The following is a 14492-nucleotide window of genomic DNA, read 5'->3' as shown; positions in this document are numbered from 1 at the left end:
GAGGACAACATTCCACCCCTCAAATGGAAGCTGGGACGTGTGACAGAGATCCACCCCGGTCCAGACGGAAACGTTAGAGTTGTCACCGTAAACACGAAGCATGGTTATTTTCGGTGAGCTATTTCCAAGATTTGTATTCTGCCTATCCGCGATAACCAATCCGATGAGTCGCAATAATGCATCACATTGAACTAAGTATTTCTGCCCCCGTTTGGGGCATCTTTAGGCATCCTGCGATATCTGCGATGTCGCTATTGCCTGGGGGCAACCCTACAGTTATGTATTCAATTATTTTGTATGTCCGGGAACATTCTGATGCGTTCTCCTTCGACAGTGTCCATCAATAATACGAGTCCTGCATGGAAACATCATGTGTTCCGGAATACACCATCGCTTCATCATTTGAATTTCATCGAAGCTAAGCATGCCCCCATTGGGGCAACCGTTGGCAATCCCGTGGCACTCTAGTCACATCTGCCGAGGGGGCCGACACCTAAGTTACGTTTCATCTATCATATATTGAATTTCGGATCCCAATCGCTGTTGTTCTTTGACAGATATGGATGAACTCGCTAGCGGCCATCGCTTCGATCACTGAAGATCAACTCAGCTAAGTATGGCCCCATTTGGGGCAAATTGGCGGTTCACGACACTCCATGTCGTATATGCCAGGGGCCGCAGCATAAGTTATGTTCATTAGAGTTAAGTAGTATTTCGGAAGCCAATCGAATTCCCTTCCACCAGAATCATCTCCAAGGCTCAACCATTCGATGCTCGTTCCACGGATCAACATCCACCTCGGGGAAGCTCAGATAAGTATGGCCCCATTAGGGGCACATTGGCAGCTGACGGCGTTTCAGCCGTAAACAACAGGGGCCACCGTAAAAGTTATGTTTCCTAAATCCAATAAGTTGTTCGAAGCCCAATCGGTTTTCCTCTTCGACAGAAACCCCTCGACCTTTGATCATCTTCGCAGCTACTTCCGTTGAAAATTTCACGCCCCCATTGGGGCACACTTTGGATACGAAGACCGATTCCACTTGCAGAAGCCATCATGTTCGTTTACCAAGGCGGAAGTATGTGAGCAGCGAAGTTAACGGAAGGTATCAGTCGGGATAAATGGATTGGGTCAGAAGTACTCCATTGGTTCGGCTTGACGGACGGTCATGACCAGTTCCCGATCGCAGAGCACTAGAGGATGCATAAGTTTTGGAGAGCAACGTCAACGAGGATTGAAGACGTTGAAGAAGATCTGTTAACACATGTTGAACTATTATCATTTTAGTTAGGTATAGGTGTAGGTATTTGAATTGTTTTGAGTGAACTCAAGGCGGCCGGTATGTTAGGGAAAGTTAGATCAATAATTGTGTGCGTCACTGTAGAGCAAGGAATCTGATAATGAGTGACCACGAACGCATGACCGTCCTTGTGTATGTAGCCGAGAGCAATAAGCTATCAGTGATACGCACTTACAGCATCACCAATAGGTAGTTCATTTAGTTACCCACCGACCGCCGACGGTACCGATCGACCGTGTGATCACGTCGTGTATGAAAAGAATTACAGTCCATTCCGTCAAGTTATAAATGCGTTTGAAAATATAGTTTCCGTTTGATTGTATCACCGGTTTTACTAAGTGTTTAGTCCGAACAAGTGACTCGCGGGTGCGCACGGATTGTGCAAACGGGGAAATACCCAACAGAATTATTGAGTGGATCGATGTGAGTGTTAAATATTGTGAAAACTAAGAAAAACTAAGAATAAATACATGATCCATCATATTTTTTGCAGATCGATGGGTATTCAGATGAAACTATTTCTTTAAAAAAAAACCTGGTTGTATCTCTTTTTCGTTTGCATGTAACACTATTTGATATTGCTAACCGTACCGAGCGTTCGTTCCGGGTGGTGAGCAAACCTGAAGAAGAAGAAGATGACTATACTGGATGAGTGGTGCCAAGAGTCCCTTCTCGGAACGAGTGTATTGTTAATGGACCTGGTCTACGATTCAAAGTTGGATTCTTTGATGATAAGTATCACATAAAAGGTAAAATAGGTAGCATCATCTTGTAAGTATTATTGAAAATAATCATAACTAGATGATATGCAAATTTATATGATAGGTACCTGGATCAACGTTATTTAAACATACGCATTTAATCGCGACGGCATCTAATTCTGCCTTTCAACACCTTTGCCTCTCCTTTCTCTTATCCTTCACCTATGCATCTACGCTTCTATGTTAAGGATCAACTTAACCCTTATTTAATATTCGACTGATTTCAATCGACTCGCATAAGTCATTATCAAGAGCCATCTCATCTTTATCTATTTGATTGCTGCATGGAAGGTGTATAATTGGTCATCAACATGTGTGCCAACCGCTACATTCAGCGCTGCCATTTATACAGATTTATCTGTATTATACAGATTTTTTAATCTTAATACAGACCCGATACAGAATACAGATTTATCACAGATTTTTTAATTACAATACAGATTTATACAGATTTTTATAAAATGATGCATATGGAGCTGGTAGTAAACGATTTGAGATTGTATGGGGATTTACAGTATTAATTGAATATTTCCAAAATAAGCATGTATGTTAAATACAAGAAAAGTGCCCGAGCACATTAAAATGGTACAAATACAAGTACTCGTAAACATTTTACTTGCATTGAAAATGTATTTTGTAAGAAATTGCGGATTTTCTGATATTCTCCATACTGCAAAAATGATTTTACCAGCACTGGAGAGGCGACATCTCTCGACTTTTCTGTGTAACTACCACACAAATGATGTAATTAATTGTATTGATCTATATTAAAAATATCAAATAGTAATGAACTCGTGCACTTTTTTGCATTTAAAACTGCTTATCAGGAAGATAATGAATAGAAACTAAAATCTCCATACATTTTCAAACGGCTTCATATCACTCTTATAAATAAGTACGGACGATATCACAAATGGCGCAATTATATCCCGTATGGTTAGTACGATAGCCCGAATAGGTGGTTAAGCACTTTTTATGGTTATTTTGTATGCACTGTATTAGTAAAACAACACAACATGATTAATTAAGAAAAAAATCGTCAATACAGAAAATACAGATTTTTTAATAGAGTGGATACAGATTTTTTATAAAACCACCTGGCAGCTCTGGCTACATTGTACATTGAAGTTTGTTTTGATAGTAACACTGCTCATTGGCAGCCGGTTTCTGTTTGTTTTAGTCCATTCAAAGTCACTTCACTGAAGTTATTCGTGTACCTCTGTAAACTCTAGTTTTGTGAATTTACGTGGAAAGTGGAAATCAGTTGATTCGTGTTGACTTTATTTAGTTTTACCGTATATTTGGTGTTGTGAAATTGCCAGTCATCCATAGAATTTTCTGTTTGTTGTGCTAGTTGTGTTGCAAAAACCACCTTTCGATCGTTCGTCTAACATTCGACGCGCCACCTACATCTGGATTTAGTAATCTGCTTATTGGGCATTTTACGCGTATAGGGTATTAATTCCGTTCAACGAAATGACCAGTACAAGTGCGTGCGACCGCTGTGCCAAAACAGTGAAACCGGACGAAGACCACATCGAATGTATGGGGTTCTGCGACCAAGTGTATCATGTGAGATGCATTAACTTGAACTTGCCGTTCGTCAGGATTCTTCACGAGAAAATCAATTTGTTCTGGATGTGTGATGAATGTAGCAAATTAATGAAGTACGCCCGATTCAGAAACACTGTTTCATCCCTCGGTAACGTAATTTCGACGGTGATAGGCAGTCAGCTGACCGGCTTATCCGAGCTGAAAACAGAAATGGCCAAAAACAACAATCAGGTCGCTCAGCTCACTCACATAGTTAATGCTGCTACCCCAGGTACATCTGCTAGACAGAATCATGATCGCCCCTCAAAACGCCGTCGAGGTGATACGGAAACACCGACTAAACCGACTACTGGAAGAAGAGTCATTGGAACTAGCGATACGCTCGCTGTCAATGCTCCATCAAGCCTGTTTTGGGTTTACCTTTCCCGGTTTCACCCCAGTGTTAAGAGAGATGTGGTTGAGAAACTTGTTCGTGATGGACTGCGAACGACTGAACCAGTTAAAGTCGTCTCTTTAGTGAAAAAAGGCACCGACCCACTATCGATGAACTTCATCTCCTACAAGGTCGGCATTCCAATGAAACTAAAAGAGAACGCTTTGAACCCTGAAACTTGGCCACAGGGGATTGTTTACAGAGAATTCGAGGATACTCAGGCGAAAAACAATGTGTGGCTACCTCCTGATATCCCAGCACTCCCTGCTGTTCCAGAGACTATTCCGGGTGGCTCTCCAACGGGCACACCGTTTGGGACACCAGCACCTCTCGATATGCCAGCCCCTTTAGGTACACCCAGTATAACAGTCACCCCTTAATCCCCTCATCTGACGAATCAACAATGCCCCCGAGACGCACCGTAGAAAGTCTGAAGGAAGCCCCCAATCGCCCCAACACAGTCCCGCCTACCGCCGCCTTCGTTCAACATAGTCGTCTCGGCCCTGTAGTTGGTGGTGGAAAGGGGGTCTTCCACCATGCTTGCATAGGCAAGTACCTCTGTGATTTAAGTTTATCGTTGCGTGATGAGTTCTCCCATACTCAGGTTATTCTGGACCCGGTCCAAAGCGAATTATTTTCGGTGATGCCCTCTGAAAATCTATTGAGGCAAATTACTTCTCAACCAGGATGCAACGTAGAAAGCATTTTGGGAGTGACCAGTTCCTCTAAATCAGTCGCGCCTATTGCAGCCAGCGTTCATCCAAGTCGTCCTGGCCCTGAGTTTAGATGTGGATTGAGGGTCTCCCAGCTTGCTATATTAGGCAAGTACACACTTACTAGCGAACTTTCACTGCCTGATGATGATCATAATTCCAGTGCCTTCAACTCACCTCAAACATCTGCCAGTCGGCAACATGGAGCCACCACAGTCAACTGCACTCCGGGACGCATTCTTGCCGTCCGCCCTGAGGAAGCCCCTATTCCACTCATCGCAGTCGAGCCCCTCCTGCCAGCAACCAGCAGTCGTCCCGGCCCTGCGTTTGAGATGGGAGAAGGGGTCTTCCACATTCCTGTTATTGGCAAGTATGATCAACCGACGAATATATTATCGCTTGAAAATATCTTGGTTTCCAGCGACCCTACTCGAACATCCTTTCTCCGTCAAATGACATCTACCAGCTCCCACATGCAACTACACGCTGAACCTTCCGTTGTTCCCGAACAGCGGAGGTCGGACATAACGATTTACTATCAGAACGTTGGCGGTATGAACGACCTCGTGGCAGATTATCATGGATCACTGCTACGACATTTTAGTTTTGACCGAAACATGGCTCAATTATCGAACCATTTCAAACTATGTCTTTGGTGCTGGCTACGAAATATTTCGCTGCGATCGAAACACGAATAATAGTAGGAAAACTACTGGGGGAGGCGTCCTTATCACAGTTAATTCCAAGCTGAAAGCAGAAGTTATCGAGGACGATTCCTGGAACAGGGTTGAACAAATGTGGGTGGCTATTCAACTTGGTGATCGTCAATTGCTTCTCTATGCAGTGTACATTCCTCCAGATCGAACCCGTGACTTGGAGCTTATTGACGCACATTGGCGATCCGTCTTGGCCGCTTCAGACAAAGCAGGCTCTTCCGACGAAGTTATTGTTCTTGGCGATTTTAACCTACCGGACATTGCATGGACTCCAACCCATAGTGGTTTCTTTTGTCCTGATCACGAGCGTTCATCTTTCCACGTAGGAACCATCCAGCTCCTGGACATGGACATGGCCTGTTGAATGAAAACAACCGCACCCTGGATCTCTGCTTTGTGAGTGCTCGTGATACAGCTCCTTTCCTCTCCACGGCACCCGAACCTTTAGTCAAGGTAGTGCATCGTGATCGAAAATAATATTGTCCATGATTTCACCAGCACTCCAAACGCTGTGTCATATGACTTCCGTAGAGCTGACCATTGCAGTATCGTCCATGTGCTGTCTAATCTAGATTGGGAGCATATTCTAGATCCTGTAGACGTCAACATTGCTGCACAAACCTTTTCTCACGTCTTGGCATATGTCATTGACAGACACGTTTCCAAAAAGATCATCCATATCGACTCTCGCGTTCCGTGGATGACGAAAGATCTTCGCTCGTTGAAAAGAACTAAGAAGGCTGCTCTCAGAAGATTTACTAAACTCCGCACACTGCCACTGAAATGCTACTATGTCAGACTCAACCACGAGTATAAGCGGTTAAGTCGTCTCTGTTTTCAACGCTATCAAAGGAGGATTCAACGGCGGCTAAAATCACACCCGAAATACTTCTGGAACTTCGTAAATGAGCAACGCAGGGAATTCGGCTTACCCTCTTCCATGATTTTTAATGGTGAAACTGCTGGAAATCAACAAGACATGTGCAACCTGTTCTCAGCCAAATTTGCTAGTGTGTTTGAAGCCGAGCAACTCTCCGCTAATATCATTACTTCCGCGGCCAGTAATGTTCCTTTGATCAACCAAACGCTCAGCATGGTCGAAGCCACTACAGATACGATTTCTAGAGCAGCATCTAAACTTAAGACTTCAACTAAGGCTGGACCCGATGGTGTTCCGTCGATTATTCTTAAAAAGAACATCACTTGTCTTTTAGATCCACTGCGCCGCATATTCCAGCTCTCTCTTTCCAGCGGCATCTTTCCGTCTTGCTGGAAGACTGTGGATATGTTTCCTGTTCATAAAAAGGGAAGCAAACGCGACGTAAACAACTACCGGGGAATCACATCGCTGAGTGCTGTATCAAAACTTTTTGAATTGGTTGTCATAGAGTCCCTAAATGCGCATTGCAAGCAATATCTAAGTACAGATCAACACGGATTCATAACTGGGCGTTCCACAACTACGAACCTGCTGTGCCTAACGTCTTACATCACAGACAGTTTGATTGCTCGGACCCAAACGGACGTTATCTACACAGATCTTACGGCAGCCTTCGATAAGCTGAACCACGAAATTGCGATCGCTAAGCTTGATAGGCTAGGGATCGGTGGAAATCTTTTGAGATAGTTTCGTTCATACCTCACGGAGCGCCAATTGACAGTAACTTTGGGTACTTGTCGCTCAGCAAGCTTCTGCGCAAAGTCCGGTATACCTCAGGGCAGCCATCTGGGACCATTGGTATTTCTCCTCTACTTCGACGACGTTCACCATGTTATCACAGAGCCACGATTATCGTTTGCAGACGATCTGAAAGTTTTTCTGCGCATCCGCTCACTCGCCGACTGCCGTTCTCTCCAAAATCAGATTGACATCTTTGCTGACTGGTGTAGTCTAAACCGACTGGTGGTCAACCCAGCTAAGTGTACAGTTATTACTTTCTCACGCAAGAAACAACCGATTATTTTCAACTACAAACTACTAGCCACGACTATCGAACGGGTGCACTGCGTGAAAGACTTAGGCGTTTTTCTAGACTCAAAGCTGACATACTCACACCATATATCGTATGTCGTCGACAAAGCGTCCAGAACGCTTGGCTTTGTCTTCAAGATTACTAAGAACTTCACGGACATTTACTGCTTGAAATCGCTCTATTGCTCTCTCGTACGATCTACGTTGGAATACTGCTCTGCTGTCTGGAGCCCGAACTACAATAATGGGGCCGAGCTAATTGAATCTGTTCAACGACGTTTTCTTCGCTTCGCGCTCCGTAAGCTGCCTTGGAGATACCCACTTCGTCTTCCAAGCTACGAGAATCGCTGCCAATTGATCAATATCGAGCCCTTACGTATCCGAAGAGATGTTTTCAGAGCCTTAACCGTCGCCGATACTCTGCAAGGAAGAATTGACTGCGAAGCAATTCTGCAACAAGTGAACATTAATGTTCAACCTCGATCACTACGCAACAGTCTTATGCTGAGACTTCCACTTCTTCGAACTAATTATAGCATAGGGAGCGCTATTTACGGCTTGCAGCTAGTGTTCAACCGAGTAGCGTCGATGTTCGATTTCCACTTGACACGGAATATGCTTCGCCGAAGATTCTCTGCCTTTTTTGCTGACCGAAGGCGCTTGATGCCCAACAGCTAAGTGTAAAATTTAAGACTTATAAATTTTTAGTAACTTGACAATGCTTTCCAAGTTATTTTCGTTTGTAACTGTAGTAACTGTAGTATATGTATGTCGTCTGTATAATCTGTACTTTTTTACAACACATCATTGGGACTATTTCTAGTATGTTGATGCAACCATAACAAATAAACAAATAAACAAATAAACATTACACTGGCGACCAGGCTCAATGCCCCCTCCGGCATGGCACAATAACAATAACAAATAAGTAATACGGAGTAATATGGCCTTCATCACGCTTTTATTTGATAAATTTCCAAACGTCAACTTGCCTGAAGTTCTCACTAATGCTGTACATTGCCATTGCCACATGTTCTTAATGTGAATAAAAAAAACCAGCAGCAGCACAATTGCGCTCGTCCATCGGTTGGCCTGGCATGCAAAACTTTTCCCATTACCCCACGCCACTAACCGCCCACGGTGGAGATTCTCATTTCCTATGGCGAACATCCGTCGGGCGGGTGTCCGAGCGCGAAATAATACCGACAGAGCCAGCAACAATGTTCGTCGTCCATCTCAAAGCAGTCAACCAGATTTCCGGTAATCTTCATCATTAACGGTTGCAGTTCGAGTGAACTTTTCAAAGGGAGCAGTTCTTCAAATTGGCCGAAAACCAGCTACACAAATGCCATGAGTTATTTAGTGAAATGTCATACAGTTTATTCATTATTTATACACATTAATCAGCAATCTTGTCTGCTATCATCGTCAACTCACGTGATCCAAAAAATCGACCCTTCTTTGACACGGAGCGCACGGAGCTATCTATCTAAGGAGGAGGGGAAGGTGAATTTCTCTTGGTTTTCTCTACAATGTCACAGTTGTTTTTTTTTTTGTTTATCATTTAGTTATGCAATTCATAGATCCTAGATTATCAAGTCTACTAGCTCTGTATGTGTTTTTTTTTTTTTTATTTCTTTATGTGAGTTGGGAAAATTATCAAAAAACGTTCTTATTTTGTTGCTTGGTTTTTGGTCACATCCTAAAACTACTAGGTATATAATAAGTATATATTTATTCATTCCAATGTTTGCATATGAGGACTATTCAGAAAGCAGACCGGTTTATACGGTTTCGAATAGGTGGAGGTTAAAAATTAATTAATTTAAAACTCAGAACATACCGCACATAACTACTTCAACCTACTTAGCGCATGCATTCAAAACACAAGATCACAGAAGAAGCCTCAAACAAACATTAGGAAACTTCTCCCTTCTATTGAATAAAAACAAAAGTCAGTTCCTTCTACCGTTTGCGAAGCCCAACCAACTAAAATGTGTCGCTTCATTGCGGTGAGCAATTTTCCTCCTACACAATTCGAATTTAATTTATACGCCCGTTTGGGCCGTTGTAAGTAATAATAGTTAGCAAGTAGGTACTTCTATAAATAATTACAAAGGTAGATATCGTAGCTAAGACTGAACCGAAGCTTAGTCGTACTCGTGGGACGATTCTCGTTTACTGATCAAGTTCTCCCGTTCCTCTTCGTTCGATTCGTGGACCATGGTACCGACCGGTTGCGAACGGTTTGTCACCTTGCTGATGCTCTCGGTTAGGCCGGTTTGGGTGAGTCTGAAAGGGGAACATTGAGCGAATTATTATTGAACAAACAAAGGGCGTGCGGGAGAGGGAATTACATTTCCACTTCGTCGTCATCGTCGTCGTCGTCGGCGTGCATCGAAAAGTACGGATTCTGCGATACCGGACGGAATTTGTATCCGGTCAGGACGAAGAACACGTACGTTGCCATTTCCTTGAACATCTCGTCCAACCAGGCGTATTGGAAGGCGACCGTGATCTGCAGAAAGAGAAAGTGAAAGATGCGATATTTAGTTGACCATATCAATATGGCTGAGGCGGTACGATTTTATCAAGGAAAGTCAACAATGCGGGAACAGTCCACATCCCAACGAACCATTTGAGATGATTAAAAGCAGAATAAGCAATTTCAAAGGGGTGTAATTGCATTTGTAAACAATGGCTTTAGCCATTGATTTCTTGCGAATACAAGCTCACTCATGGAAACTAAATGGCACCAACAGGTAGAGGAATGTTCCCTCTATTAGCTAGCATTGTTAACTTGGAGTGAGCGTTCATTTGCGAGAAAACGACGTCTAAAGCCATTGTTTACAAAAGCAGTTACGCCTCTTTGAAATGTTGACTGATTTTTTTTTTCATTAGGGTGAATTTCGTCCTGAGTGACATTTTACGCGCTGAGTTCAGCGAAGATGAGTATACCTTTAGGTGCATTGTAATTTCAGAAATTTAAGCGTTTCGTTTTGTTGGTTCATAGGCTATAGCCTACCTTTAGGCAAATTATAACATCGGAAATTTACACGGCGAATGAGAACGACCCAAATTTGAGTTTAGTTCACTCATAACCGCCAAAAGTGCAGGAACTCAGCGATGAGTTAATTTGCCTCAAGTTTTCCCAGGTTTTTCCAGGAGTTTCCAGGGAAAAATTCCCGACTTTGAGAAAAGTAAAGATTGGATTCACTCAGTCTATTGGTACTACTCCGAGACTGAATAAAATTTTCGTCAATTACCTCATTTTCCGGCAGATTTTTTAGGTTTTCCACTGGAAACTCATCGCTGAGTTCCTGCACTTTTGTCGATTATGAGTGAACTAAACTCAAATTTGAGTCGTTCTCATTCGCCGTGTAAGCAACGGCTACTTATACCGAATTTGTTTTTGATTCAGTTCCAACCTAGATCGGGTATTAAGATTGAGTGTGCCTGTTTTCTAACGGCGCCGGTGGTGTAGTGGGAAGTGTGACTGCTTTCTCACCCCAATGGGTCTGGGTTCAATCCCAGCTGAGGTCGATGGGATTTTTCTGAGGCATAACAATCTCTGGTCACGTCTTCCTACGGAAGGGGGAAGCAAAGCCGTTGGTCCCGACCCATGTGCGTTGAATGGGTGCGATATCCTACGCAGGTGTGGAAGCTGCCTTCCTGCACATTCGATTGCCGTCAATGGATGGCAATCGGTGTCCGTCGGTGATTAAAACTAGATTGCGGAACAGAGACCGACCGTAAATAAAGGAATGAAGAGAAAGAAGAGGTTCGCACTGACAAAAAGTTCGGTTTCGCACTGGGCTGGAACTGATTCCAACCTGGATAAAAAACAAATTCGCCAAAAGCGTTTTGAATTTTCGGTTCATTCCCCAAGACGAACACGCTCTGCGCTGTTTGCAGAAGATGTTTTCTTATATTTCACAAAATGCACATAAGTACGATTAGATTAAATCGATTACCTGTTCCATGAACAAGGTTGCACATGCCTCTGTGTGAAAAGTTTGTTCATCGAGGTTGCTGATTCATCGCTTGTCCTAAAACAATGGACTCCTCTGTTGTCATATTTACCGATGCAATCAACTCGCGAGTAAAGCATCGAACCACAGAACAGAAGTGGCTCCACTTTTCATAAGCGAACACTAGCGCACCTAGCGGTACAAGGTATCGTCTACCTGCAGTTAAGATAGGCAGCATACTATGATAATGTGAGTGCGCACACTGTGTGGAACACTACCACAACGCATCGCTTGTTTGAGCATGAAACGTACCACTTTTTGATTCACCGATTTGTTTGCACTTCCCCTTCTGTGCTCGAACCCAACCCAACCCTTTTCGGCGCAACAACTCGCCTGTGACCAAGCCGGAGTGAATTCTACCAGGTAGGTACTTACCTTCAGCAAGTACACTATAATCCTCGTAAAGTAAATGTAGCACACGATCATGATGTAGAACTGCCGGAACAGCTTCAGCTTTCGCAAATTAATCGCCGCCTTGCCATCCGTTCCGGCCGCCTCCTGCAGATGCCTAATGGACCACACAACCGGGAACAGAATCGCTCCGCAGCACAGCAAATCCACCAGGATGAAAATGTCCCGCCACGTGCTGTGTTCCTTGTCGCCTTCCTCGCTCTCGGCAATGATTATCTCCGCCACGTTGGCCAACACCTGCAGCGGAATCACTATCATAAACAGCTTCTTATCCTTATCGGCTAGGATGTGCTTGATGAAGGTCCACCCGGTGCCGATCAGGACGATTGTAATGAACAAGACGGCACCTTTTAGCCTAGAGATAAATCACTAATGTTATTGGAGTTCGTTTAGAGAACAGGACGAGCCTTACAAATGGGTAATGTAGTACAGGATGGCCCACGCTTCGACGTGTTCGCCCTTGGTCTGGATGAAGTGGTAGTTGATTCCGTGGAAAAGCAGCGAGAGAGATTTCAAAAACACCAACACCGCCATCAAGTAGTGAATCTTGAAGACGGGATGTTTGCTCTTCTTCAAAATGAACACCCAAAACAGCCCGGACAGGAAGAACAGCAGCGACATCATAAAGTATAACGCAGGCAGGGGCATTTCTCCGGCTGATAGATAATTTTGGCCGTTCTTCTCCTCGATATCGACATCGAACTGCAGCGAGTACAGGCTATTTATGTCGTAGTTCGGACAGCTGTGGAAGTACAGATTATACAGGCCTTCGTCCGCTTTGCTCGAGACTTCCATGGCAAACTGTAAAAAGAGGAAATTAGGTAATACACCTTCAACTATGACTCCCAGCCGATCCCTTACGTTGAAGCTGCAAACCTTAAACGGTAGATCATTCTTCCCGCAGTGCAAAGTCAAAGAGTAGTTGCGGCAAACGGAAATCAAATCATTTGCTGAAATTACAGAATAGCTATAAACTCTCCAGCAAACCTAAAAGGTATAGTAAAGTAGTACCCTGTCGTTTCCTCCGCTGCATGTACATCGACTTGGAATCACTGACCGCGGCAAAGGACTGACGCTTTCCGCGCATTGGAGGAATTTGGTTGACGTTCTTGTAGATGTGCGTATTTTGCCATTCGCTCGAACAATTTAGATAAACGCTGTTGAGAAACGCGAATATGATTAAACTTTCCCCCAAACAATTAAAACGAAAATCTCTGCCACATACACTTCACGCTTCAGATCCATAATGAAAAACAGTATCGGTCCACTCCGGAGCGAACTGATCGGCTCGTGAAGGATGCAATTATCCTGGTGGGTATCCAAGTAGGGATTCATCGCATCCGATAGGGTTTTGTCCAGCGAAAGTCCGTACTGAAAGCAAAAAAGTTTTCCACCTCAATTTTCTCATCCAACGAAAACGCCACGGATTTCGATACTCACAATATTACCCTCGGTGTGAGGAATGACCATGAAATTGGAAACCTTCACGTCCAGCACCCCTCCCGGGTAGAATCCGAACGTGCTGAGTGGGATGTATCTCCGTAAATCATCCTGAAAAATAAGCAAAATTTTACCATTTTGTCTAGTCCCCCGTAGGTAATCCATTCCATCCGTACCCGCACTTCCAGATGATGCCGTCGACCGTCGGAGCAATCCGTAAACAACAGCAGTAGCACCGAGCCCAGGGCTACGGGCACTGCTAGGGATTTCATTATTAGATTCCGATTGTTACTGGCGATTAGCGCATTGATGAAGGTTCACCGCTGAAGGAAAATTGCTACAAATTCGAAAGAAAACCCGATTGCACAGAACTATTTTCCCTGGATTCGATTTTTCACTCTACTTTCCACTTTTTTTCTGCTGTCGTAGTCGCAATATTTGTCATTCGACGTCCGTTAAATGACAGCTGATAAGCAGTTTTCGACCGGGATGCCAGTTTTACCGGAGATCAGAAATGTATGTCACCTGTTCTGATAGAAAGATGGCGCATGATGGACTCAGGAGATATTTTGATTGAAATTCATCAGAAAACATTGATTTTCTCTATTGGCGGCTTGCAGTGAAACTTTTCCAAGCTTTCGCCACCTACATTTCGAAGTGAGAACTACTAGAAGGAGGATAGATTCCAAATTTTCCAAGTAAAACAGACGCTTTTTGGGGCAAATTGGTCCATAAAGAAAAACTAATAATTTCCCGTGGAAACTTTTGCTTGAATCGTGTTACGTGAAACGTGTTTGAAAACTATTTGTTATTATTTCGGTATGGATCGGAGTTGTTTTCATGGCAAATTATGCATAACAAGTTTGCACCCACAGGGAGAGGTTACCTCCTGCGCAGCTGCATTTTTCAGAAAATAGTTAATATGTGCGATTTTCACTAAGATGAAAGTGGAAATTAAGTGAATTTACTTAGGAAAGGTTGTATCATGCTGGTGGTAATTGAGAATTGGTTGTATGGGACGCCAAAATTCAATAAATGCTCATTTTGGCCTTTTTTAAGCAAACATAATGATACTCACAATTTTTGACGAAAAATGCACCGGAGCTTGATTTACTCAACACGCACCATACTATAAAATAGTGCTAGATGGTCTTCAAAGTGAT

At 43.5% G+C, this 14492-nt stretch overlaps 1 protein-coding gene across 1 annotated transcript; it reads right to left on the bottom strand.

Moving 5' to 3' along the window:
* Positions 1 to 8802: 8802 nt before the first annotated feature.
* Positions 8803 to 13759, bottom strand: LOC135707428 (protein GPR107). The gene is made up of 9 exons (XM_065229254.1): positions 13506 to 13759; positions 13330 to 13440; positions 13115 to 13260; positions 12901 to 13046; positions 12751 to 12839; positions 12302 to 12690; positions 11854 to 12244; positions 9805 to 9965; positions 8803 to 9739 (listed from the first exon to the last, which is right to left on the bottom strand). Exons 1-9 carry the CDS (start codon positions 13599 to 13601, stop codon positions 9598 to 9600), a joined length of 1671 nt encoding a protein of 556 aa, XP_065085326.1. The 5' UTR covers positions 13602 to 13759; the 3' UTR covers positions 8803 to 9597.
* Between the last annotated feature and the right edge of the window lie 733 nt (positions 13760 to 14492).

The sequence above is a fragment of the Ochlerotatus camptorhynchus genome, unplaced genomic scaffold (assembly GCF_037179485.1).
Source record: "Ochlerotatus camptorhynchus isolate MF236.1 unplaced genomic scaffold, CSIRO-AGI_Acam_v1.1 ptg000312l, whole genome shotgun sequence".
Taxonomy (NCBI): Eukaryota; Metazoa; Arthropoda; class Insecta; order Diptera; family Culicidae; genus Ochlerotatus; species Ochlerotatus camptorhynchus.
Note: the sequence above shows the minus strand (reverse complement) of the source record. Positions and strands in the feature narration are given on the sequence as shown.

Bases quoted from the DNA above. Each gene is read 5' to 3' on its own strand.
- LOC135707428 (XM_065229254.1), bottom strand. From the start codon at position 13,601: ATGAAATCCCTAGCAGTGCCCGTAGCCCTGGGCTCGGTGCTACTGCTG. The intron at 13,261-13,329 runs GTGAGTATCGAA...TTTTGCTTTCAG, and splicing joins CTCACACCGAGGGTAATATT to TACGGACTTTCGCTGGACAA. The intron at 12,840-12,900 runs GTACTACTTTAC...CTGTAATTTCAG, and splicing joins GCAGCGGAGGAAACGACAGG to CAAATGATTTGATTTCCGTT.